Raw genomic sequence first — 27,980 nt, forward strand, 5'->3', positions numbered from 1 at the left:
AACTAAATACCTACCTAAGTAAATAATATATTGTTTAACTAGTGCTGGAAACCACGTTGTCTGCATCTCACGGAAATTTCTTCTTAGCCCAAAGGTTAACTGGCAAAGAATGCCCAATGGCATTAAGATCGCCTTGTGTACCGATTAATTTCACCCAGAATCCTCAGAGGAACTGACAATCTTACCTCTAAACTAAACAATACTTAGGTACCTAGGTACTTTTAATTTTGAGCGATGATAACACAATAATACAACACGTTTTATGTTATAATCTTTTATTGGCAAATATTATTAAACACACAGAAAAAAATCTTAATACTGTCATGATAATGCTGAAACAATAACAGTTATGTTATTATCACCGAATATTATTCCTAATTTGTGATACCTAATCACCTCAAAATTGTATTGTAAGTGACTTTACTGGAATGAATAAAATTCAAATTACTCTCGATCCTACTATTGTCTAAAGTTGATATAACATGAACTTGTGGTCTACTATTAATCTTTCTTTCCTCTTAATTAAATGCTATAACTATTTGAATGAGCTTTTGATAATTTATAAATACTTTGAAACTAACCAAGATGCGATTAAAAATATTTTGGTAAAAATAAATTACGATAACTTCGTAACACAATACCTATCTTCTTTGAGTCCACTTGTTGTACATAGGCACTTATGATTTCTTTTACAGGTACACATAACCAACTTATTTTAGCGAGATCTACTTACCTAATTTTGCACCTAAGCTGCATTTAAAAACTCTCATTTCTTCATTGTCATTTCTATAAGAATTTAAATTAGATATTATAAGTAGTTATCATCAGTATTCAGGATCAGTACTTCCCGTAGTAAACTGATTACCTTTTTATATTTTCTAATTTCTATCACTGAACAACAATACTTATTGTCTTAGAGTTTTCTTCAGTGATGCGGATTTCGGCACGCGTGCGAATTTAATCCGCATGCGGAAGGCCCGTATTTCATAATTTCATACATGTTTCTCCTATTACGGGGCTACACGCACGCGGAATGCGGATTGGCTGCGGGAACACAATACGAAATCTTTGCCCTGCGCACACCAGCTGCGTGATTTTACATGCACGCGGACCAGATCCGCATGCGTGCCAAAATCCGCATCACAGGAAAAAGGCACATAAAACTATTATTAGCAGTTTGTTAAAAAAAAACAAATGACGTGATGCTATTAAACAGATTTATGTTACCTACCTACTTGTTAGAATAAGTAGGTGAGCAATAAAAAATATGATCAGATGGTCAACTGGAATTAATAAATAAATGACCAGTTACGCAACTCGCTCTAAACTGGTTGCTCTACAAAATTATTAAAACTAGAGAATTTGTGAGAAAAATTGTACTTGAAAGTGACTGGGGCAACTAGTCAGCAGTTACGTAATAGGCCTAAGGAAGGATTTCCGTAGAAATCGTAAAATTAATGATTAATTTATTGGCAAGCGGTGCCGGCAATGGCGTCCGCGGTGCTGATGCTGAATATCCTGTAGTTGACCTCGTTGGGGTCCAGGGACTTGTAGATGAACCTCGGCATTCTGTCACTCAAGATCCACAGGTTGTCTTCATTGTCGATCTGGAATAAATGCAAAAAGAAATTACCTTAATTTTCAAAAAAGATTAGATAAAGCTAAAGAATTTATCTATAACATTGACACACGTGTCTACACAAAAGATCTCGTGTTAATACAAGGATTGTATTCCTGATCACTTATGAATCACTTTTTTTTTTCAATAATTCTGAAGTCCTTAGCTATCTGTATTATATAAATTCTAAACCATCAAAGATCTTGTTACCTTCAAATCATTGGGGAACTCGTAGAGAACTGGGTCAGAGATGATAAGGGGGTTGTTTTCAGGAGTGTAGGGCTTGTTGGAGTTCCAGCAGCCGATACCATCGCGGTTCACCTGCAATCAAGAAAATTCATGTCATTTAGAACACAACTTCAAAGAAAATCAAAAGTTTCTACAGTTAAAACACGTTAAACTCATGTTGTGATTATCGTAAAATTATGACGATAAATAAGAAAAAACACCTATTACTGAATGGATTCCAGAAAGGAACCAGTGAGTACCTTTTTATGGAGTTAAGATAGAGGTAAATAGGCATGTGTATAACTAGTTTAACGAGTGTCTATGCTTTTAGACCAAACACCTATGAGCTTAACTACCAGCTCGTTAGGTTAGCTCTACCAAAAGGTGCAATTAAATAAACGAGGATACAGCTACAGCCTAAATAGCTTGAATTTCCAAGTTAACATTTTAGCTGACTAATTAATATTTGAATCACATGTTTAGGCTGGCTTACTTTAACTTTGACAAACGTCAAAAATTTGACAAATCCCACAAAAGGCACCGGTTATTGTAATTGTTACGGTTAAAGTTATGTGATGCAATTCAGCCTTAATTGTTTAGTTTGTAGTTCTTATTGTTATTTTTTTCAAATGCTTGTAACAAATGCATAATTCTTGTAATGGATTTAATAAGCACTAATCCAATAGGATTTTTTCATACATAAATTAAAATAGTTAGGTAAGCCCTGGTAAGCCCCATAAGTCCCAGACAAGTATTCAAAAAGTTTTTGCTACTTAAATGGCTCACAGCTACATAATCTCCACTAGGATAATTATGAACCTATATTTAGAATAATGTCATTAATTTTAACCATTGCAAAAAACTGCTTTGAGAAGGTGATCACCTTGATGATCGGTCGTAATGTTTCATGTTTCATTCATATTTAATGCTTTCAAATTTTAAAGCAGTAGTATAAATAAATTGGTCTAGAATGCGATATTGTAAAGTATAAATTGCAACACATTCACAAAACTAAAATATTTACCGTTTATTGTTTAGTATGTAAGTAAGTAAATTATTGTTACTGCGTTGTTTCACATTTAGTGTCAAGAAATGGAATGTTGATTTCACGCGATTTGCACTTAATCAATTCAATTATGATGCAATAATATCTTATATATATAAAAGAAAGTCGTGTTAGTTACTCCACTTATAACTCAAGAACGGCTGAACCGATTAAGCTGAAAATTGTCAGGGAGGTAGTTTAGAGCCAGGAGAAGGACATAGGATACTTTTTATCCCGTTCGAAATTTAAAAAAAAGTCTGCTTATTTATTGCCATTAAGGCGGAACAAAGTTCGCCGGGTCAGCTAGTACTTTATAAATTAAACACTAATTACTACAGCACTAATAATCACTAACTAACTGACCACGCATATCCTTAACCAGGTTCTAGGAGCTACTTTTTCAGAGTTGGATAGTTAAGAACATTGGTATATAAATACTTAGACGAAGCATTAATCTTTTTTAAATACATGCTGTAATAAAACATCTCAATCAATAAAAAAACTTTCACATTATATGTAGGTATGAAGTAATATTTACCTGAGTATAAAATAGCACGGTGTTGTTAGCATCGTAGACGCTAGCTGATGACTGCGTGCGTTCACCTCTGTCTCCAAGCAGCTGAAAAAAGGCAATGATTGATTGATCATTTGATCACTATAATCATACAGATAAATAGTGTTAGACGCCCTACTTCCCACGCGAAGGTTTTTGCCCAACTGTGGGATGCAACAGGTGTAACAATGATGAAGTCGTTTAGTTATGAGTAGCTAGCTGAGAATTGATGAATGAACCTTAACTTATGGAACTCCTCCTATTCTTCTGATTAATTTCGTTGCGGGTCCAATGACAGTTTTTTAACTTTCATGTGTACAGATACCTCATCATTATAAATATGATGACGCAAAACAGTAACAACAAAAACGTTATACCTAGATACAAAACGGATTACATCTATCCTACCTCTTTGATATCTTATGCACAACGAGTGCTATTGCCGCTAGTCGATACGTGAAACTATTTTAGTCACAGCTACTGCAGCTACACAGTCAGTCCAGCCAGACCTATTGTTATTGCTAGCATTAAATTATTTGCTAGCAATAAAATACACTTCCCAAAGGTTTCCAAAATTTCAGGAGAAAGTACCTAGTCTGAGAATCCTATGTTAGTTTCAGAAATAAGTTAATAAGTAGAAGTCTAAAATCCTTGTAGGAATAAAAGGTCCTTTGGACCTAATGGTATTTTTTTTAAATTAAGGATGTCCTTACCTTGNGAGTAGCTAGCTGAGAATTGATGAATGAACCTTAACTTATGGAACTCCTATTTTTCTGATTAATTTCGTTGCGGGTCCAATGACAGTTTTTTAACTTTCCCCCGGGAAAAAACTTGACCTTCACTGGTTGGGTTTTATTGGCGGTCAAGCTGTAGATCCTGGCTACACAGGAGTTGCAGCGGTGGAAACGTGAAGTGGGAATACTTAGGTCCCGTTCTAGTTTAGAATTGATCCTAAAATATCTTTTAATTCGTTTTTCATTAAAATTTAAATTAATATCTTGTTAATGTGGTACAGATACCGCATCATTATGAATATAATGACGCAAAACAGTAACAACAAAAACGTTATGTATCTATACATAACGGATTACATCTATCGTACCTCTTTGATATCTTATGCACAACGTGTGCCATTGTCGCCAGTCGATACGTAAAACTATTTTAGTCACAGCTACAGTCAGTCAAGTGTTTGTGGAATTTATGTTTGCTAGTTATAAAATACACTTTCCAAAGGTTCCATCAGGCGAAAGTGGCCTGAGAATTCTATGTTAGTTTCAGGAATAAGTTAATTACTGGACCTTTTATAGGTACGAGGCTTTTGAACCTAACCTATTATGGTATTATTTTAAAACATACCTTGAAGTCATGGAATGCTTCATTTTTGTTGATTTGCGGGTAATTGCGCAGGAGTTCACTCGACACGCAGAACTCCTTTGTACTGGATAGAGCGTGGAAGAACACTGTTCGGTAGCTGTGGACAATGAACAATAACATTTGAAAAATCCCTCAATGAAGGAGTTAAACACATGGCCGAAATTCAAATTTTGCAATGCACAATGGCATACGGGTACTTTGTATTTCAAAATACGTTGCACAAATCAAATAACGGTTTCTCTTTAAACTCCATCCTAATATGTGCGATGCGCAATCTCCAAGGCTCAATACCAAGAATTGTTACGACTACAAAGGAAAAGAATCTTTGTTTTTTGCAATTGTTATATCCTAACTTAAATTTTAATTTTGGCAGAACAATTGACATGGCNACGCACCTTTCTAAAACAATTCTAAATTAATGAGTATTTACGTCGACCTTTGCTTGACCTCCGTTATAAATGAACGGTTAGTTTTGGGGTCAATGTCAGACACCAACAGCCTGCTGATATTTACCAGAAGCGGGGCATCTCAACCTTTCACCGGTTGTCAAACTGCTCCGTGGACCGATCTCAATAAACTCGCAAGTTTAATGACTTCAATCGTGTGACTACGGCTCGATACATCGCAAGTTTGTAACTGATCCCAAAATGTTACATAACAACCTAGAAATGTAACGGCAATACATATAAATTCTAATTGGGAGTGAAACTGTAAGTGTTTTATGGCCGTAAAGTTGTACTTAAATCTCATTTAATTACCATTTCCGGTCATTTTCCAAAGATTACATAAAAACCTACTTATAGTTTTGTGCAAGGTCTTGTAAATTACCTTCCCTTATCTTCATTTAATATTCGTATACCCGCATGCTCTATTTGTAATTTCATACTAATTGTAGCATGTTATAAAAATATCGTTCGAAAATACTTTTAAAGTTATTTAGGTTAACACAGCTTCAAATAAGTGGCTAGTAAATGTTTAACATCATATCGATTGACTGTAAACGTTTTTACATGAACATTATCAATAGCTGACTCAGTCATGCATGTACACAGTTATGCTTAGTTGAATAGGCGCAAGTTGAAAACCATTAACTTGTTATCACTGACTTTGATCGGTTCAAAGGAACTCATTCTACTGACCTTCTGCCATAAAGTAGATAGAGTCTCAAAAAATTAATATTATGTTTACGCCAGACAAGATAGTTAAGTATGCTGGGCTTTTTGTAAAGTCGAATAACTTCTGTTACAACTTCGCCATAGTCGTCTTGGAGAATACCTAGGTAATGTAGATTCCACCTAATTTATAAATTTTTATTTGCTAAACTGACCAGTTATCGAACTAGGACCTATCGTCCGCATTCATGGCAAGTGACATAGAACATTTTTGAGAACTATGTACTTAACTATCCGTATTTTCTTCATTGTGAATAGTGACATAGGAGTTAAACAAGCCTAAAACAATCAACTAGGCAATATTAGGTAAACTCACCCATTCTCTTTAGGCTCTGAGAGTGCCAAGCTGAAGACTCCATCAGTCCAGTGGAACTCCACGCCTCCGACATTGTAAGAGCCAGCCAGGGGTTCGAAGTAGAAGTAATGGTGGGACACCCTCCAGGAATCATCTTGTTTCAGACTGTACACCACAACGCCGTAGTCGCCCAAGTCGGGAACGTAGGCGAAGGCATTATAGCAACTGTTCTTGTCTGTGTCTACCACCTGTAACATAATCATCTTGTACTCTCAACTACATATTTCATTTCGATCTTGATTGGGCCAGTTCAACACCGACACTATTGGACTATTGTCGCAGTAATTGGTATAAAAAGAATGTAGAGAAATAATTCTTGTGCAGCTTTAACTCTAAAGTATTTTCAATAGACAACCTATGCTGAAGTAATCGAAGGTGGCGAATTAATTATGTTTGATGCTATAGTCTTTTTCATGTTATCAAGTAATTGTCACGTAGTCAAAGAAAATNCACGATGTCAAAGAAGATCGAATAATTTGTAAATAACGGCCGGTTATCATGTCAATGTCCTCTTACACACATACAATTCTATATTATTCGGCAACATTGTATGGATTTATTCGGAGCGATCAGTGAAGTAATCTGGACCAATGCCAACAAATTTCGGCTAGTGCTTATTATATAATTTGCAATAGCATTGTTTACAAACTAAATATGTAAATTGTTGGCAAATGTTAAACAATTTTACGATCTTGATTGTATATTTATGTGATTTTATAATCATGCCTTGTTTTCACGAAAGTAGACTGGCAGCGGGAGCGTGTCCAGTTTTCCTAAATTGCTCCCTATTCACTCTCATTTTGCTATGACGTCTATAAATACACAAAATTGCCCTTGAATGGAGAAATTTAATTGCCGCAGGACCATACATGAGAGTGAATGGGTTTCAAAAGAAAAATGCTCCATTTTGTGATTATGTTCTACGCTCCAGTATTCTGAGTACAGACTGTAGTGCATTTTTGTTACAATAGATGAAAACAAACTACTAAAATTACTATTTTAGATGTTGCTCTACACACTGTAGAGTTACATTATCACCTTGCTTTCAATTTTAGATGTTGCTCTACACACTGTAGAGTTACATTATCACCTTGCTTTCAAATATAGGTTTATTTATTTACATCTCTAAGGATATAAACAATTTTGTATCGATTTCGGTCGGCCTAATTTCTTTTTAAAATTGGCTCTGAGTGTAAGTCAATCATTGTCGTAATAACATTTCTTATTTCATGATAAACATTTATCAAATTGAGAAAAAGAAAATATAGAGTAATTAAATGGTAAGATTTAATATCTAAAGAAGCATGTAACGTTTAAAAAGTGTTAATTATTATTTTACTTACAATGTTGGCAAAAAACGAGTCCGCTTTCATATCGCTCACTTTGAAGAAATATCTGTGGATCAGCCGGTCGGTGTTCAAGTCGAATATCACGATCGAAGGCCCAGCAACTTGGTTTCCGACACCTACGAAGTAATTAAAGTCATAAACAAGTCATTATCATACTCGCAATATTATAACAATCAAATTACAATAAGTAATTATCATACTAGCAATTTATAATAAAAACAATCATTTCGGCATATTTTTGTACCGGCGGAATTCGGTTTTACCCAGCTGAGCTGTTGCTCCTATTGCGATGTATGTATTGTGTTGTTAATTTACTTGTCATTCTAAACAATTGACCATCGAATTTTCCGGTCAGGAGATATGCCATCGATTGTCAATTTCCAGAAACAATTTAGCTAATGGATGCGTAAGACTACGTCAAAATACCTGCGAAATTAATCTAAGCGATGCTTTTTTCAGCAGTACCTAAAATAGTAGTTTCAGAACGATAAAATGTGTTCAGAAATACAGCTTTCGAGTTAAGTACAGTTTCAAATTAAATGTTCTTAGTTCTTAATCTGTAAGTTATGTAAAGTTCACAACTTTACCTACTTCAGTTTACTTAATTTCTTTACGAGCCCCTCAATGGCAGAGATCGCTAACTCCATGTGAAAATGTATTCATAAATCCTGCATAGAATGAAACTTGATGTATGAACAATAGCTTGTTATTACTAATATCTTAAATACCGTTTAATGGGGCTTTGTTGTTATGTGCAGAATTTGCAATTTAAAACGAGTAGGTAATAATTAATTAAGAATACTAGATCACAAAGCCAGATCACAAGACCAAAGGCCAAGTAATTTTCCGTGGTCCTATACATACATAGACTGTATGTAGGTAAGTAGACATATGTAGCTACTGTAATTAAAGCAAACCTATAAACAATTAACTTCCTTAACAACGATTTCTTACTACCATAATATTATTTTTTATCTGCCTCTGTCCTAACTAATACATCCGTTAATTAAATGTTGCTTTGCAACAGATAATTTTGTGTAAAAATCTCTATTATTTCAAATCGATTCCAGAGTTTTCAGATTAGTTACTCTCTCTTTTAGTAAGTGTCTTTCACTTTTAAAAATAATACAATAAATTCAATATTTATAGACTCAAAACCGTTTGACTTTTTTTCGTTTGAAATTGTTGGGTCTATTTAATTGGTATAATTTTATTTTCATTCACAGATACGCGGAATCATCTCACATTTGGCTGCGTTGTTTACTCATTTGACAAAAATAAAGATATTGTTAAACAACAACGACACGTACACAACACTTTCCACATAAATCGTTCATAAATATCTGTGTAGTCCATATTTCATGCAGTTTTCTCCTCTACTACACAGATACATCGCGTTGATAAGTTTTAAGTATCTTTGAGAATTTATATAAATTGCAGCTACAGCCAATTAAAGTATTTTATTTATGCTTGTTACTTGATAAGTAGGATATTTTTTTACCTGAAATGTCTGCTAGCCCTGTGTCCATAACCCATAGCCTGTCACAAGGATCCACGCTAACTCGGAAGACAGATACGATGCTGTTGTTCGACGGCAGATCTGTTGTGGAGTCACCAATGAAGTTGTCCTCAAACGAAGGGTACGGTTTGTACAGCTGATCTTGGGCACCGTCTACATCTATGTAGTTCAGCGAAGACACGACTCCATTCTTCCATCGGGGGACAGTAATAAATAATTTGTTTTTCCACCGTGCTAAACCAAGTGGGAGATTATTATCCGGCACGAACGATCCGTCCTTGAGAGCATTTTCACGGTCTACTGTAGAGTTCCATGTGTAGTCTATCTGTTTCCATGCGAACCGGAGATTAGGAGTCGCAGACTCGCAGATGGATGCCACTGCAAGGACAACGACGAAACTGATTGCTCTCATTTCGACCTGAAACCAAACTATCAATTAGTTATTTCATTAATGACAAAAAATTATGTCTCTAGTTTAAGCAGGGTACTTTAATTTGCTCACTTCCTTTTAGGACTAACTAGAAATCCCATCAATGCTATATTTTGAACCGCTACTTTGACGTTATTCCGTTAAAAATTGGAAAACATTGATGCATAAGTTGACAAAAACCAACTACGACGCCAGTCGCTAAATTACTTGTTTGTGTACTGCATTATCTTTTTGCATCTGCTACGTTTTTGTTGTCATGATGTGGAAGTTCAAATGTCCTAGCATACACTTTCGTGCCTCTAGCTAGATAGAATCTAGATTTAATCGGAGCCTGAGCTGTTCTGAATAATGTTTACCAAGCGAGGCAACGAGATGCTCCGCGATGTTGTAACTTGGTAATGACAGTATTGTGAAGCGGAGCACCTCACAAACTATAATAATAGCTGGCTCACGTTTTTGCGGATGGTTTGTGATCTTATTATTGGGAAACCAGTTGGGGGCTCGTACTCTTCCTTATCTCTGCAGATCAAGCTTGTTATGTATTCGGCATGGGAATTGTGGCGATAGATTATGCAACGAAACGTTGATATCAGCGGTAAATTACACTCCAGATGCAATGCATAAAATATTATGGTTTTAAAGTACTTAGGTACTTTTAATACCTAATCTTGCGGACTCAAATGAATTTCAATACTGTAGAGGTATGTCAAGTTCAAATGTAAAAGCAAAGCTGCTATAAACATTTAGAAGTTATTTGCCTCATTATTAGTATAAATTAAGTTACCTTTATGTAGGCCAGTTGATATTCTCAGATGTTATTTAAGTGAAAGGAAGGATGCTGGGTCGAAGTAAAAACAGTTAAGACGACGTTTATAGAGACTTCCGACCGAGCGTGCACCGAGCTTGTGAAGGAAGGGATTGTAGTTGTCACGACCACGAGCCTTTGCTCAACCCAAGGTCTGCGGTAGTAAGCGACAATAAATAAAACGGCGAGTCATGTACCCAAGGAAATTCATTGTTGAAAGTAATCTAGTGTGAAATAGGCAAATGAAAACAATAGTGCAAGAACTTTCCGTGTTTTGGTTGGTGAAGAACCATGACTGTTACTTTGCCTATTTTTAGCTGGCTTGAATGACATTACGAGTATGAGGTAAAGTTATCCACACAAACCCAACCACAATCAAAACAAGAACATCTTCGTTAACCGTTAATGCCAAAAATATGATATTTTGAGGTTTTCTCCTAAACGAGTCCTTTGGTAAAGGAGTGGTAACATCAATCTCTTTGTTCGCAATTTTCTTCAAGTAAACTAATCAGTACAGCGTGATAATTAGCTTGAAATAATGTATTTACGGTCAATCTGGATATCATGACTTCAAGAAAAAGTTTTCCTCGAATGACAGGTCATCAGTTTTCATTAATTAACACGCCTTTGATTTTCCGCCTTTGCAAGGAATAGTTAGTTAAAGTACTATAATCATACTTTAGTACCTATAAAAGTCAGGTATTTACTTATCTTAGGTATAATACTCAACTAAATGAAGGTTGTCAGATGAATCTCTACACTAAAGACCACTGAAATTATACATTTTTCAGGGTAACCAACAAGCATTATCGAGTTCAGATTCCATTGTGAAGATTCTATTTCGTTCGATGACCATTCGGCCATTATTGGCTGCGCTGTTTTGTTTTTTTTAAGGACCACGCGAATTCCAAACATAATTGATAATTATGTTGCCTCGTTTGCACCACTTCTATAACCGGTTGGAGGTCGAAAAGTTACGCGGGAACAGGGGATTATTTCTCACTAGGTGGCCCCTTTTGGTCACCGTATAGAATAGGTACGTTACTTTAAGTTGGTACTTAGTAATTATTTTTTTCAAGTTTAAATCTTAGGCTTTATCTTCATACTGGGTACTTTTTTTAGATGCTGTTCAGCGGCCTGGAAACCCAAGCAGTGAATAAAATAAATAAATAAATATCATTGGACATTTTACACTGCGCCGCTAGTCCCAAGCTAAGCAAAGCTTGTACTGTGTGTACTAGACAACGGATATAGACATACCTACTTAAATACTTTTTTTAATACCTACATATTATACATAGAAAACACCCAGACCCGTCACAGAATTAAAATCAGTCAAGACTTTCATAAATGCCTGGTTATTCCTTACTAATGACTCTACCTAATGTTTTTGTAATTACTTAGATAATCTTCGAGCTAACAATATTGAACTTAGTAATTCCCCACTGTAAAAGTAATTAAAATGATACTAATAATTTATTAACTAGGTATGTATTTAATTATTTTTTATCATAAAATCGTTACCTATTTTTTTTTACATGCCCATTAATACAGTTTGTTTATAATCAAAACATTGGAACTTTATTTACCGGAAAACTGCATAGCATTTACATAGTTGCACCAATACGGCAAGAGATTGCGAACAAAGTGACCATGAAATTGCTCATCAATATACAAGAATGCACGCACTTATTGTGGTGAATTTATTACAATAAAGTATTTTAAAAAGAAAACAGTTTTGGTTTATTAAATAAAATTAATAAGATTAGGTAAAAAAATGGGAAAAACAGCAAATTTTGTGTAACATCTAAATTGTTAGCTAACCATAGTAACTTAATATTTACCATAGTAATAAAATTCACTAACCTTTGTAAAAAAAACAAAATACCTAATAACATACTCGTACATTTCTTAGTGCAACCATTGAGTAAAATGCCGTCATTACTTAACACGTTGGACGCCACGCGGCTCACCGGTGAGCCTCGAACAATACAATTTCCATTGTGTCTAGCGTCTCAGCGTTCAATGACTTAAACGTTATAAATATGCAGCTTTAAGTTTTCACCAAAATAATTTTACGTGTTACTCGTTTATAAATAGATTTTTTAAGCTCTCACTTAATGAAAAAGAGCTTTATAAAACTATTTTATAATGTATGTAGGTAATTATAACTTTTTTCACTGAACAACTTTGTGTTTTATATAAAAGTAACCACTCATGAATGTTTTTTGCAAGCTTACTGCAATTTTCGTCATGTCACCCACCGACTGTCTCAAAATTCCACGAAGTCGAGCTTATTGACCTTTAACTTTTATTTAACTTTACATTAGTGTTAGTATCGCTTCTACATAAACCGTTTGTTAAATTCTTTCTGTTACTGGAAACTGTCTAGTGGAAAGGCATTAGAATTGAGTTTACTTACGTGTTTGTATTTGTAAATGAATGGCACTCCGCAGGTCACAGCCTGACGTCTCTCTCGCCACGGCGACCGGCACGCACTATGGCGCTAGGTGTGTCGCCAGCCTTTTATATACACAACAACATTCAATATCAACACTGAGGATTTTTGCATAAACTAATGCGGGAATCTATATAATTTTGTTCATACGATATCAATTAACTGATACAAGCCGACGCGTATTAAAACTTTAATGTTTATAGTTAGATAGATAGATAGAATACATCAGAGATGGGACGGATACCCGGTGTGGATCCGGTACCCGGCGGATCCGGCACATTTTCAGGATCAGGCCGGGTACCGGGTAATGGCGCCGAATACCCGGCACTGCCGGGCAATTAGGTCTAGGATATTTTTTTCAGTTTATTAGTTTCACATTTATTTCAATTAAACATGAGTCAGTAGAAGAATTAATATTCCTAATTCAATAGAGGTAAATTATGTTGAAGAAATACAGCTGTTCAGCACGATCTGGGTTAAAAGTCAATTGCGCTTTTTCTCATAGATATTACTAGACTCCTAATTATAGATATTACTAGACTAAATATTATCTAATCGGGAGACTTTTTATACTATAACTTTTCGTAGGCTACGCTCTATCAATTTTATTTGTTTTGTTGATCAGGTTTTCTTACAGGTAAAATATACGAAAATAAAAGGAGAATTAGGTTAGGTACATTACCTGAAATTTTTTAATTTTTCACTTTTTGAGTCATAATTGTGAAAACTCTTATTTTTTCCAGGTCTGTTTAGATCATGATGTAGATAGAGTCGAACTTTCTTCTTTTACTTTAAATTCGCTCCTTCCTAAAGCTCATTGTTCGCAATATACAGTAACATAAAGATACTTTAACATTTGATATCTTCAACATTCTTAGCTAAGAAAAAGTTAAGGTAAGGAGAAAAGAAAATATATATTTTACGATCGCAGTGACCATATCTAGTCATCAGTGAACTTGCTCTCCAAGATCATATCGACAGTAGGTAGATTTCAGCCAAGGTTCATAAATAAAATTCAAACTTACCTTAAGGAAATATCATTAATCTCGTAACCTAGGTCATTCACAATCTTTTAGATATCTAGTCATTTTATACAAATAGAAATAGAAATAATTTATTTGCTTAAAAAGTAGTAACAAAGGATGAAAACATGAACAATATTATAATCGCACTTTTAGTCCTTTCAGACATGCAAATTTAAATACAATTCAGAAACAAATTTCATAGAATTGAGAGTTAACAAAAATCAATTAAATATTATTAGATGATTTAAAACCTAAGAGCTAGACAGTTTAATCCAAATATACTAATTTAACATGCGTAAATGGACTTACCAACTCAAATGAAATGTAGAGACTTACCCACTGCTAATTATACTAACGTATTAATTAAGAATCATTTAATAAAGACGTTAATGGGTTCTCACAATATGACTCAATGTATATTTGGTAAAGTCAATCAATGGCTGAAGCGTGAGTTACCTTTCTCGAAAAACACTTAAAAGACGTTCTTCAATTTCGTCATTAACAAATTACGGTATTTATTGGGTCAAAAGTTAACTGTTTTTATCTCTATCACTTATATTTTAGTGATAGTACCTACTCGTAGTAGTAAATGTTTCTCCATAAAACAATTAATAGGGCTAAGAAATGGATTGCATGTTTATTCATAAAAACTTAAATCATTGTTACAACAATCATCAATCTAAAATTGAATTTGAAATTAATCGAAAATTGATTTGATAAAGATGATAATTACCTAATGGTTTTTGATTTTATAAATACCTAGTTATAGCTGAATGATGTTTGAAGTATTAAGAACTGATCATCGTAAAGACTGTTCGTAGAAATATGTCATTGACTTATGTAGTGGACTTTATGGTGATCCTCTTCTTGTATCATGTGAATTGGGATTGTCTATTCTATGTTATGACTTTGTTAGGAACTTTTATAACTATCAAGTAAGTAACTTTTCACGCTATAGGATATGACACCCGTGGTGTTAATGTACTGAAAAAATTACCACACTTACATAGCCCCACATATTAGAGGAAGTGATAAAATTGGTTTTTAACTTGAACTCCATTTGCTGACCGTAATTGGAGCATTTTTTTACCAAAAACCCAGCGTATGTACCTGCTTACAAGAATTCTAGGTAGTACGAGTATAGTAATGTTAAAATATTTATGAATTTCCTAAATTAATGTAGTGTGCATTAAAATCCTGGGACCAAGCTGGTGCAGATGACCACTTAGATTTGAAGGTCAATTTAAAAACGTAAATATTAAGCAACAGTTCCGATCAATGGACCAACACGCTCATTACCCTGTCACGTGTGAACTAGCCGATTGCGTTTGCGCATGCTGTGAATTGAATCCGCGTAATTCAAGGCTCGCTCCCGTAACCGACGCATCCGTTGCCACTGCCTATTCATTCGGACAACTAAATTGCCTACTAAGTATGTTTTTTTGGAACGATTTGACAATCTGATACCCGATACAAAGCACCTGAGGCGACAGTCACAGTAGATTTAAAGGTGACATTCATTTACAGTGGTCTACATACGACGAGTGAGATGAGTGTCTACATTCTACAGGGATTTTATTTAGTACTAACTAGCTGACCCGGCGAACTTTGTTCCGACTTAATAGCAATAAATAAGCAGACTTTTTTTTTAATTTCGAACGGGATAAAAAGTATCCTATGTCCTTCTCCTGGCTCTAAACTACCTCCCTGACAATTTTCAGCTAAATCGGTTCAGCCGTTCTTGAGTTATAAGTGGAGTAACTAACACGACTTTCTTTTATATAATAGATAGATATAGAAGATAATATTTTTGTTTATAATCATTCACATCTCCATAAAATTAAGTGGATATTCGAGAACGAAACTTAAGCGTTAGTTTCTTATCATTCTAAGATCCTCCCTTTTTCCTGCTCTTAAATATTTGCTTCCTCAAACAAATCAACCGCCCAGATTTTGCAATATACCTTATCTACTTCTTAACAATCATCTATCTAGTAGGTATAGTTAGTACAGATTCTATATGTAGGTATATTTTCCAAAGGTATAAATTAGGTATTTACTAAAATCAGTAGGGTAATTCAAGTGCAATCTGTCATTTCAATCTATTCTATTTGTCATTTAGCTTGTTTAATCTGTGCTGAATAAAGTGCACAATATTTAAGCAGGATATGGTTGCACGCGGATTTTTAGAGAGTTAAATCTTTTGGCCAATAGAAAACGTCATAATAGTTATTANGTAAAAGCTAGTTTCACTTCCCTAGTGCCAAAAATCATTACCTATATGAACTTGATGTATGTATTGTTATTTAAAGTGTTTTGATCATTTGATCAATTATTAAGTAACGTAACTATACTATATTATGTGCATAAATATAATATTATTCAATGATGAATAATTATTAATCATTAAAACACCTCATTACAATACGCCCCTATCATCTACAAATCAAAGCAGAATACTGTTTTAATAATAAGTACGTATAATAATTAACAATAGCAAACTCATTAACGCGAAAAACTTTTTTTAAGTTCCTGCGCAGTACCTACCTACATGAATAGGCATTACCTTGTGAGTATAAAAAGTGTTTTGAACAATACAATTAGTTGCCAAAATTAAAAAATTAAATTGGGATGGGTTAATTAATAACTTGAATTACTTAAAAGTAGAATTCTCTCGACACGATATTCCATTTCTGATTTCATAATAATNTAGAGATGGGCCGACTAGTCGCCGACTAGTCGGGAAAGCCGACTATTCGGCATCATTTGTAGTCGGCCGACTAGTGACGACTATTCGGCAAAATATGCCGATTATAATCGGCGCATTACAAAATTAAATATGTGAACGAAATAAAACTCATAATCACCAAGATGATTATGAAGTAGACCACGGGCGTTTATCTAAACCACTTTTGACTGCAAAAAATCAGTCAAAAGTGGTTTCACCTGATTTGAAATTTTGGCAATCAGTCTGAATTCATACAAAGTTGATTAGTTAAAATAACCAGGAAAATTATCAAAAATGTGTGAAGTTTATGTAATTTGTCCATTTAAAAATTATGACACTTTTTTCGGGGAAAAATGCATGGAATTGCGTACCTACCCTGTGGGGATAGGGCTGGTTATATGGGGCTCCTCTCACTGAAAGGATAAGGCATACTACATACTACCCAGTACCCACTAAAATAATCTCTGTGCTCCGTCGATCGCCTTATTGCGGGAAACCAGACGCAGGTTAGCGTACCAATGAATCAACAATCTAGGATTGTCGACATTCCTCCAGCTCGAACTAAGCGTTTTGATAACTGTTTTATAATGCGAACAACTGGAATTTGCTGCCTGCTGCTGTCTTTCCCCAACATTATAATCCGGGCCTTTTCAAGGCAAAAGTTAGGCGATTATAGGGCAGATATAGGCAGGATGGTATCCTGGACTGCATCTCACTTAATACCAAGTGCGATTGCGGTCTCATTGCGCCTTGTTACGCATTAAAAAATAAACTAAAAAAAAGGGAATCCGGACAAAGACATCAACTAACACAATCTCTCTCGGCAATTGCCCGCCTTCAAGGCGGGCTCTGCCTATTCCGATGGTGATGGTGGTCCATGCAATGCTGGCAGGGGTGCCCCCACGCCCTCAGCTCGCTGACCATCACCGTGGAGTACCAGGAGGCGATCATATTGTCACCTCCTCTGACCCCTCAAGCTTCGTAAATGATGACAGCAACCTTAGGTAGGTACTGCAGTAAAGTATATTTTTTCATATTTTTAAGAAATTTTGATATGTTTATTTCTTTAATAAATCTAGTTATTCTTATTTTTTTATGAAATTTCGATATTAATCTTCCGAAAAATAGGTATTAGAATGATCGGCATTGCCGATTAGTCGGCCGACTAGTCGGCAATTTGAAAACCGATTAGTCGGCTAGTCGGTTAGTCGGCAAAGACCATAGTCGGCCCATCACTAATGACAACGTATTGCTTACTTTTTCAGCTGTCGAACGAATCACTTTTATACTCATAGGTCCTGTACATCGGTAGATTTGGTAAATAAATGAATCCATCCGGACTCAGAAACTAAAAAAAATAAAATAGCTGTAATTTTTTAATACTGGATTTGTCGATTAAATTGATCATATTACTGCGCTACTGGTNCGATATTCCATTTCTGATTTCATAATAATGTAGTTGGATTTGTTTTATAAATTGCAACTTGTATCATTGATACATGAACCCATACCTATTGTTAGACGAAAAATTGATGGGATTTCCCACAACGATATAGGTACCTTTGATGGTCGTCACTGGGACTAGAATCAATATCATCAGCCAAATTATTGTGTGTTATGATCATGCTAAGATCGATTTATTTAATGATAACCTCCGGCTTATCATATTTTCTGTCGCTTTTATTGCTTACTAGCTTTCCGCCCGCGGCTTCGCGCGACATCGTACAACAACATTATCTACATATTTTACGGAGCCCTACTTTTTTTAAAAATAAAATTTAGCTTTTATTACTCGTAGATAATGTAGCTTTCGAATGGTGAAAGAATTTATAAAAACGGTCCAGTAGTTTTTGAGCCTATTCATTACAACCAACCATACAAACAAACTAAGTTTTCCTCTTTATAATATTAGTGTAGATGATAGAGTCAGAAATATGACTATTTTGAGGTGCTAACAGAATCGATTATCAGTTATCATATCACAGCTGTGGACACTGCGCAGTTTCATTTGTTCATTAAAATTAAACAATCAAAATGTCTTTCCAATAGGCATCATGTCATTTTTTAGGTTTTTCAAAGATAGACCTCTCTTTAATAGAAAAATTGGTGAAATAATTACTTCGGTATGAAAAAAAACTCCCCGAGATACTTATCACTGTGTAATGGAATTACCCAAAAACGCTCCATACTAGACGTCATAAATGTTGTCACATGGTACTTTGTATTCATCGCGTAAGCAATTTGTTTGGTAGCTTCAGTATTTCCAACAGCGACAGTAAATCCCAATAATTTCAGTGATGACCAGTCACAGTTGACGGAAATGTTAGTGCACGATGATTGGCGAAGTGAGCATCGGTGTTTTTGTGTGTAGACATATCGAGTGGCGGGTAAGGAAGGATATAAGTGCTTTTCTGTCACTTGCTTAAAGAAAGACAGAAAGAAAGAATACATGTTTAAAGACTCAGAGTCATTGCTACTAATAAAAAAAAGTTTAGTGGACCTTTAGCGAAAAATATGTAGAGCAACAGAAATTAAACCCACTAACAAAGCCACAGCCGCCGGTCATGACCTAAACCTGGGTTAATTAATATAATTACCTAAGACTTATTTAATTTACATTCCTTGGCTGAATTAGTTTTTGTGTTGATACTCTACAAACCCTACCATTACTTGTTTACTTTTGGAGGCAGTGCTGGTAGTAAGTCGTAGGCGTTGATGAAAATATAGAGCTCTACGATGAAACAGTTTCATGCATCAAACAATATTAATTAATGAGCTATTAAATTAACTTTTANCTTTTCTGTCACTTACTTAAAGAAAGACAGAAAGAAAGAATACACGTTTAAAGACTCAGAGTCATTGCTACTTATAAAAAACATAGGTTTTAAGTTGCAAAAAGTTTAGTGGACCTTTACCTACTGCAGCGAAAAATATGTAGAGCAACAGAAATTAAACCCACTAACGAATAAAGCCACAGCCGCCGGTCATGACCTAAACCTGAGTTAATTAATATAATTACCTAAGACTTATTTAATTTACATTCCTTGGCTGAATTTGTCTTTGTTTTGATTACTCTACAAACGCCTACCTTTAGTTGTTTACATTTCGAGGGAGTGCTGGTAGCAAACCGTAGGCGTTGGTGAAAATATAGAGCTCTACGATGAAACAGTTTCATGCATCAAACAATATTAATTAATGAGCTATTGAATCAACTTTTAATGTTGAAGAGTAATTTGTACATTTGTACATTATACTGTACATGAAAACATTCAGCACAACTTATTAAGTGAAGATCCTTTTACTGGTAAATAAAATCTGCTGATTTATAATTTCGTAAATAGCTCCTCCTTAAATATGTCAGCAGGCTGCTGACAAATGACGCATATACCATATTTTCAATCAATATCATCATTTCAGCCAATAACATTCAACTGTTAAGTAACTAGTTCTTTGACGAGAGGCGCCACTACGCACGATCTTCCACTTTCTTCATCCTCAATATAACATCCATCTTCTTGACGTCGTCGGTCCATCGAAAAATAATGAAGCCGCATAATCATAATGAATAATATCATTCAATTTAGTTAGGTAGGTGTTGAGCGAATGAATGCAACAATACAAATAGAGAGTGTTATCCAGCGTTTACTTTTGTACAAAAGTAAATGCTAAATATATCTGTTTCTGGGCACTTTCCACCCATACACTATGAAAATATCACAGATCATCTTTAGACGATACCAATCGACCGATTAGGGTGAGGTTTCATACATAACCTGAATCTGAAGTTCCTGAAAATGTGAGGTTAATTTCCTCACAACATTCTTAAGCTTGGTTAGGTTCGTTCCAGAACCTAACGCGAAAACGTTTGATTTCTTAACTCGAACACATATCTATGAGTCTGTTTCAGCGATACAGTAATTCCATTTGCTTATTCTTAAGAAAACTAAATGACAGAATTCTTCAATAATTGATATACGAGTCTCGATACCTATCTACCTTAGGATATAATTACGATATGGTGAAAAAATGCGATCGATACGGAAATAATAACGTCATTATTGTGAATCTCTAATGTGTATTGCCAATAATGAATTCTGACAATCGGAGCGTTGGTAAAAGCGACCGGCCAAGCGCGACTGGACGTTGCTCTCCGCAATATGACTCGGCTAGATAATTGCTGGCATAAGTTATTTCTGCATTATGTTTACCATTGCAGCTAGATGAGCTGTCACGTGTTGTGAAACTTTTATATTTTTACTGATGACGATTTAGTTTTCGAATCTTATTTGCAACGATCGAGGTGTATTCTTTTCTAATTGATCTCATTTATATGAATAAAACGTTTTTTTGCTCAACTGAATTTCATTTTTCAGTCTTAATGGCAGCATTAAATTCATTTCTAAACAACAGGTATTGTATGAAATCAAAACAACTTTTTCAGTTTATTTTTTACTTATGGCTAAATGTACTACAATAATAATACAATACATGCTATTAAAGTATAAATAAAAGACGTATGAAACTTAACAAAATAATCTAGATACTAAAACAATGGTAATTAAAAAGAAAATAACAATAGCACTGGCACATAGAAATACTCCATAATGAAACGATCGAAACCAAGATTACTACTTATTATTATGACGTACAACGTAATGGATAAATCCATATGATAAATGCTAAATAAATACATGTTTCTAGGGACTTTCATGTGTAAAATAAGTATTACCGCAGAAGGAAACCGTGGAACTGAAAACTTTAACAATGTATTTGGTACTTACAACTGTAGGTATATTTAAATTGGGCTAATAACTCATTTCTTTTAATAATAAACTACCCTGTAAAATCGCATGGTAGAACTTACAAAAACTGCATTTTCAGCAACATGACAAAAAATATAAAAGCTTCAAGTGTAAAAAAGTTTAGTACGGATTATAATATGGTTGATAGATGACGTTGAGGACTGTTTGTAAAAAGTTAACTTTAGTTCTGAATTTCAAATGCCTATTTATAATAAACTTAATAACAAAAACCAATAATATCTGAATTACAGATGTTATTAACACTTGAAGAAAGTTTTGACTCATTCATAGAAGTTTCCCTTAAATCAGAAACATGTCAGTATTAACATTTAAAAATTACGTCTATTCCTAAAAATATTATCTTATTTTCTAAAAACGGCGAGTGTTTGAATTTTGATACCACAGAATAAAAAGTTTATAATATTCAAATGGCTTATTCTACAAAATGCAACATTTGTAATATTAATACTAAGCGAGTTAGGAATACACTCCAAAGAGATCATTGTTGGATTTATGTCCTAACACATATCGATACCTCTGGGCTCAAAGGTCGTAAAGGACAAAGTACGACTTTTCAGGAGAAGCAAAAAACGTTTTTTTATTTTTTTAGTCGACGATAACTTTTTTNACTTATTATAAGTTATTTTACTTCGAACACTCGTCCTAAGAAAATACCTTTAAGAGATCTCCATGAAGTTACAAGGCATAGCCATGAATTTGCTTAGCTCAACAATTGCCAGTTCTCTTGCAGTGCAAATAGTAATAGTCAGTTGGTTCGTTTTCGTAGTGTTCCGATTCGAATTCGTGGTACTTGTATGGTGGGGAGTGGTGGTATTCTGTGGGGGGTCGTCTACTTCTAGTTTCTGATGGCCTGTATCCAATGGGCCACCGTCTCCTCTCCCGCGTGTTGCGGTCGCGGTACGAGGTGCGAGTGGGCCTGCGTGGACGCACACGCGTGCTGTAACCAATAAAAGTCTTTGAACTTGACAGACCATAAATTGTGAATACACACGCAATATCTTTTATCAGTGGCATGTATAACACAAGCGCAGATATCTTATCAAATAATTAAATGATGAAATGATATCTGAATACAATGTCCAGACAATGATATTAAATGAGTATGTCCCTACTCATCGAAAGGATGAGAGCCTGACTTCGAATGATGGACGTTTTGATGATCGATTTACCTAAGAAACTGCGTCATATCACTTATTGTCGTCACTACACCAAGCACCTGAAGTACAAGGTATTGGACTAGTCCTTCTTACCAGTGATGAGCTATGTCATCATCATTCGACAAAAGACCAAAGTAACAGGATCAAAAAAGGTGAAAGATTTTTGATAGTAACTACATCTCAGCAAATGTAGAGTAATGAATACTCACGTTCTTGGTCTCTTCTTATATGGTGGTATTCTCTTACTACCCTCAGGGCGCGGTAGATAGTCATCTTCATCTGCATCTATCTCGTCGAAGTCCTCTCGAGGAGGCCGTGAGTGGTGAAACACTGGCCTCACGTGGGGGATGTGCACTGGGTATGGTTTCACCACTGGAACGTGAACCTGGTTCGCAAATAATTTGATATAGTGTGTGTATTGACTATCATTATATCAGGCAAAAGAAATACCTATGACAAGTTAGTGCTTGAAACATAGTTTTTTTAAACACAAAACTTCGAAAAGTAGGGAAGTAGAGACTTTACACATTTGAATTGATGTGATTATTCGTTAAGAAAAGTAATTTAATTTTCTCGGAGAATATGCTATTACATTGTGGTATTACAAGAAGTCTGGTACTGATTGATATAATTCACACGGTAGAAGAAATAGTAAAAACTTATCTCTTAAAACAAACGGGCATAATACACACGAAGTCATGCAAAAGCGGTTTAGGTAGATAGTTATTTACATTACATACAGAAAAAGATGCGTGTTGTTCACAAAACAGTGTAAAAGCATTCGCATGACATATTATGTACATGTTGTTACGTTCTATGTAATTAGCAGATTTCCTACACGTCAATGGTTATTTCATCAAATATCTTTGTCTGAATATTTGTTTCAACGGTTTTGTCTAACTAACGAAGCCTGCAACTTAGTTTCTAGTGACTGACCTCCTTTTCAACGGGCACAGGGACAGGCTTCTCTACTGGGTAAGGAACTTTTTTGATAACCGGGTACGGCACCGGTTTCTCAATAGGTACGGTGAGCTCCCGGATGACCGGCACCGCCACCGGTTTAGGTACCGGTACCCGCACCGGGTACGGTTGTGGAACCGGCACAATCACCGGATGAGGAACTTCTATCTGCAAAATATTAAAGATGTCACCCGCCCTTTTTGCTCTGTTCTATCGATTAAGTTTTTAAAGTTCTTTTTATGTGCTAAGTAAATACTTACTTCCTTAACTTGGCTAATCAGACTTAGTATCTAAGTAGAATCTTACTCAAACTTCTATGAATATTAGTTTTTCTTGTATGATTTTGTCTACGCCATCGTCTTAATATGATATTGATACAACTCGGAAATTCGAAAACTTCGTAGTAGGAACATGGCAATAACGCAGGGAAAACTGATTAAATACCTGTCAATTAAAAATAGTAATTGGACTGTAGAATGGAGGAAACTATTATATAACTCGAGCAAATGAAACGTTTGCTCATTAGCATACACACGCTATGTCATTTTTTTCAGAAGTCTACTGCCTTGTTTAAATATTTAATTGATTAAAGAGACACGCATAATTCTATCCTTAGGTATTATTAGTTACTATTCTTGTTATGAAATCGGAATATCAGCTATAGCTAAGATATTACTTATCAGCCATAACTGAGATGTTATGATTATTGATATCCCGTAGGATTGATCTTACTTTCACTGTTGTTACAATGATTTTCTTGGAGCAAATGGTCCGTGACTGCAGTCAGAGGGTCAACGAGCTCATTACCAGCACCCAACCACTCGTTAAACCATCAGTTGTCAGAACAATATGTTTTCTTTGGAACTTGGATTTTCGCTTTCTAGACTATTACTTTTTATGTGTATTGTACGTAACGTTAAATCAATATTAGCTAACACCCCAGATTAATTTAATTATAATAACTCATTGAAAAATCTTTAGCAAAACCCGTATGTAGTATTAAATCCAAAGTGGTGTTTAGTTTCATGATTTCTCCCAAGTGCACGGACGCGCATCATCTTACTGACCAAGAGCAGGCGAGGAAATTAGTGCGCGACGTGCGTTGTCTGCTTTTCCGATCCGCATTCCTTTGTATCAGTTTTTGCTAGATAATTACATAAAAAGGTGATCACCACATTGGCTACCACATACAACCACACATATATTTACAGTATGGAAATATTCAAGCTAACTTACCGGATATGGTTTGGGGATAGGTACATGAAGAGGTTTCGCTTCTGATGCATAGCTTTCGTAGTCGCGGTAGGCATCTTTATATTTGCTCTTCAAATATGATTGTCTCCATTTCTCTACTAACTTTTTGTAATCGTTCTGTTCGACAAGGTCATTATTATTGTTGGGTCTATGAGGTGGAATGTACGACGAATGTGACGTATCATGATTTCTGAGACCTAGTAAATCTTCTTCTAGTTTAAATCGAGTGCTAAAGACTTCTTTATTCCAATCTGAGGGTTTCTCAAATTTATTTGATTTATACGGCCTGGTTTTTGGCCACTCAGTAGGCTTACTTTCTTGATTCTTTCCAAAGTTGTACTTGTAGTTACTACTTGGTCTTTTTGGTATGTGTACAATATCAGTATTGATTTCATCAAACTGCGGTTTTTTAGGTCTATGCTTATATGAATACTCGTTAGACGTAAATGCATTTCCCCATTGACCAGCTGGAGTGGTCGCATACAAGTTCTTAAATTGATTGATAAATTCGTCGTTTTTGTATTTATCTTTACTCAAGTGTGCACCAAAGTCGTCATCAAATGGGTATTTTACTATTTCGGGTACTTTTTTGAATTTAAAAAAATCGTTATCGGGTATGTTATAACTCGTCAAATCAACCAAGTTACTACTTTCAGGGACGAGCTCGTCAGTGTTAATATTAAAAGGCTTTTTGTCTTCTTCAAAATCGTATCTAAAACTAGTATTGCTAAAATCAGTGGAATATTCGTACCCTTTTGTTGACATTTTCGCAGCTTGTGGTTCGTTGTTACTGTAATTTCCTGAGTTCCATTTATTCTTGAAATTATCTTTGTAATCTAAATTATAATTAGAGCCTTTGTAACTTGGTTTATTTGGGGAGGAGCCTATGAAATTTGGTCTACTATACTCTTGATTTTGATATGAACTTTGCTTGATCGATTCTTTATCAGAATTTTTATCCCTGTATTGAGTGTTGAAAGATGAAGTATCTTTTATTGTTTTTGTTGGTTGAATAAATTTATTACTTGGCTCATCATTATTAGAAAACATATTATTTTCATTTTGATTATTGAAAATGGAGCTATAGCTTGCTACCTGATATTTGTCATCAATCTCTGTGGGATAAAATTGTTTGATGTTCGTGAAATCAATGACTCTTGGGAATTTAAGGGCATTGTGTGGATTAGACGAAGCTGGTTTTACAAAATCATCAACATCAGAAGATGGATAATTTGAACCGAAACTATGAATATTTTGATCATGTGTAGACTCACCATAAGGATTTTTCCCTTCATGTGTTGATGGAATCCCAGGCATAACGAATCGTGATGCTAAATCATTCGCATTTGCCAAAGGTCCACTGCTGTACACATTAAACTCGGTGTGATTAAATTGATTCAAATTCTTTTTGCTTTTAGAATTAAGTTTGGTTCCGTATACAAGGCCTGTTGGGTCATCATCACTCTGTCTATTTTGTTCATTATAATTTGCATTTGGACTATTACCTCCATCAAAACTTGGAGTGTTAAAAAAGCTAACAGAACTTTGAGGATATTGGACCATACTTGATTGCGGTACACTATCATCACTGTTGCCGAATGCACCTTCTAGTGGAGAACCAAAATTGTTGTTAAATCCTGTAGAATCTGGAGATGATGGAAACGCTGGTGCATACAACCTTGTAGTTGATTCTTGATTATCACTCAGATAACTCGCATAGTCCGGTGAAGTCGGCACAAATCCGTCGTAAGATCCCACGTCATTAAATCCAAAGGTAGAATATGAGACCACACTAGGCTGCGGTGTGGTGTCCTCTTCATTGTTAGGTCTTCGACTTCTTCTTGATTTCTTCCCTTCAGTAGCGTATGCAGTAATCAAAACTGCTATTAATAATACGTAAATAGTTTTTTTGTACATGTTGTTAATGTTCACCGGAGTGTGTGATAACGCGCAGTTAACATCGTATGGCAGCGTGAGCTGCAGGTGGAGACCGGGCGGCTACTGACCGCGGGGGAGTAATGAATCTCGAGGTTCGAGGGTGGAGCGCCGACCACCACCAGACGTGCCTCCCCGTCCTACGAAAACGAAAGCGCTTCACGCTTGAAAAACTCGACAAATTTCCCCCGATCAATTATTCAATAATATTCTGTTTAATGCATTCTAATAAGGTCGTCTTGCTGCAATACTTGAGTATACGTAGTTGCTAATTTAATAGCTTCTCGTGTGCCTCCGGGGTATGCGCGCCTTCCGTCATTGATATATTGTCATCAGGAACGTAAACAGTTTAGCATAATTAACAAGTAAAAACCAACACACACTTAGATGTCATTTTTGGTAATTAATTACCTTCCTATTACACCTTTACGAAAATAAACAGATTGATCGATATAATAAATAATTGATTGTGCTTCTGTACATTCCGCACTAGCACCAATCAATATGTCTATTTTTATTTTCACAGGACACTTCGGTATCAGTACCTATTTAGGAGTAAGAAGAACCGTTTTAGTTTTGCAATACTGTTTAGTAAGCATTATAAAAATGTACTAATGTATGTACAATTTATCTAGAGACCAATACGTAGGTAGGGTTTCAATATTTCTTGTGAAAATAATCTTAGCTTTCAAAATAGATTGTCAATTATCTCCTCTAGGTAGACCCATATACATATCTGATTTAATACTCTGCTTATACTACTAACATTATAAAAATATTATGTATATTTACTAGGCGTGCAGTACATAAAACGCCTGACACGCGCATTACTATTAGATTATCTTGAATGCTCAAGCCTTACATAAATAGCTCGATAGAACCGACAGGCGTTAAGTGATAATATTTCTCACGATGAAATTTGCTGTAACTGATCCAATCTTTTTTTATGGTCACAAAGATCTCCAGACTTTACCCAAAAATTATTTCGTCTGAAGTCTGCAACGTCTTAACCACACAATGAATACCTACTTATTTCCAAAAGTGATGTTGAAATATAATGTCATGGGAGATGCAATTTAACTCTTTTACCAACTTCTAGTTTTCCTCGAGCAGGGTTTTTGTGGGACGTGTAAAAGTGCTGTTTACTTAAAATCATTTCAACGTATGTGGTGGTATGCGTTACCACCACATA

General features: G+C 35.1%; 2 protein-coding genes and 1 long non-coding RNA gene across 5 annotated transcripts; 1 reads left to right on the plus strand and 2 right to left on the minus strand.

The window, feature by feature from the left end:
• Nucleotides 1–264: 264 nt before the first annotated feature.
• Nucleotides 265–23,346, plus strand: LOC114360555 (uncharacterized). The gene is made up of 3 exons (XR_003656523.1): nt 265–381; nt 8,218–8,221; nt 23,336–23,346. It is a non-coding gene; the product is annotated as an uncharacterized LOC114360555 (long non-coding RNA).
• Y-c (yellow-c) lies at nt 455–12,970 on the minus strand. Its single transcript, XM_028315286.1, has 8 exons — nt 12,871–12,970; nt 9,196–9,631; nt 7,689–7,810; nt 6,307–6,533; nt 4,801–4,915; nt 3,430–3,510; nt 1,829–1,939; nt 455–1,607 (listed from the first exon to the last, which is right to left on the minus strand). Exons 2-8 carry the CDS (start codon nt 9,623–9,625, stop codon nt 1,467–1,469), a joined length of 1,227 nt encoding a protein of 408 aa, XP_028171087.1. The 5' UTR covers nt 9,626–9,631; nt 12,871–12,970; the 3' UTR covers nt 455–1,466.
• On the minus strand, nt 22,101–26,884 carry LOC114360552 (putative uncharacterized protein DDB_G0282499). 3 transcript variants are annotated; one of them, XM_028315284.1, is made up of 5 exons: nt 26,128–26,884; nt 24,836–25,968; nt 23,576–23,767; nt 22,849–23,024; nt 22,101–22,419 (listed from the first exon to the last, which is right to left on the minus strand). In XM_028315284.1, the coding sequence occupies exons 1-5, from the start codon at nt 26,768–26,770 to the stop codon at nt 22,188–22,190; spliced, it is 2,376 nt and encodes a 791-aa protein (XP_028171085.1). In that variant the 5' UTR covers nt 26,771–26,884; the 3' UTR covers nt 22,101–22,187. The 3 variants fall into 3 exon arrangements, with proteins under 3 accessions (XP_028171085.1, XP_028171084.1, XP_028171086.1); XM_028315283.1 differs by having other exon boundaries at nt 24,836–26,884; XM_028315285.1 differs by lacking the exon at nt 23,576–23,767 and having other exon boundaries at nt 24,836–26,883.
• Between the last annotated feature and the right edge of the window lie 1,096 nt (nt 26,885–27,980).

Source organism: Ostrinia furnacalis, unplaced genomic scaffold (assembly GCF_004193835.3).
Source record: "Ostrinia furnacalis isolate ACB-3 unplaced genomic scaffold, ASM419383v2 OfSCF5082, whole genome shotgun sequence".
Classification (NCBI taxonomy): domain Eukaryota; kingdom Metazoa; phylum Arthropoda; class Insecta; order Lepidoptera; family Crambidae; genus Ostrinia; species Ostrinia furnacalis.

What these genes read in the sequence shown, in the direction of transcription:
- Y-c (XM_028315286.1), bottom strand. Translation starts at nt 9,625, where the DNA reads ATGAGAGCAATCAGTTTCGTCGTTGTCCTTGCAGTGGCATCCATCTGC. An exon ending in AAGCATTCCATGACTTCAAG is followed by an intron (nt 3,511 to 4,800) that starts GTATGTTTTAAA and finishes GCCTTTTTTCAG; the next exon opens with CTGCTTGGAGACAGAGGTGA. An exon ending in CCGTGCTATTTTATACTCAG is followed by an intron (nt 1,940 to 3,429) that starts GTAAATATTACT and finishes TCTTGATTGCAG; the next exon opens with GTGAACCGCGATGGTATCGG.
- LOC114360552 (XM_028315283.1), bottom strand. Translation starts at nt 26,770, where the DNA reads ATGTACAAAAAAACTATTTACGTATTATTAATAGCAGTTTTGATTACT. An exon ending in CTGTGCCCGTTGAAAAGGAG is followed by an intron (nt 23,025 to 23,575) that starts GTCAGTCACTAG and finishes TTTGCGAACCAG; the next exon opens with GTTCACGTTCCAGTGGTGAA. An exon ending in TATAAGAAGAGACCAAGAAC is followed by an intron (nt 22,420 to 22,848) that starts GTGAGTATTCAT and finishes TATTGGTTACAG; the next exon opens with CACGCGTGTGCGTCCACGCA.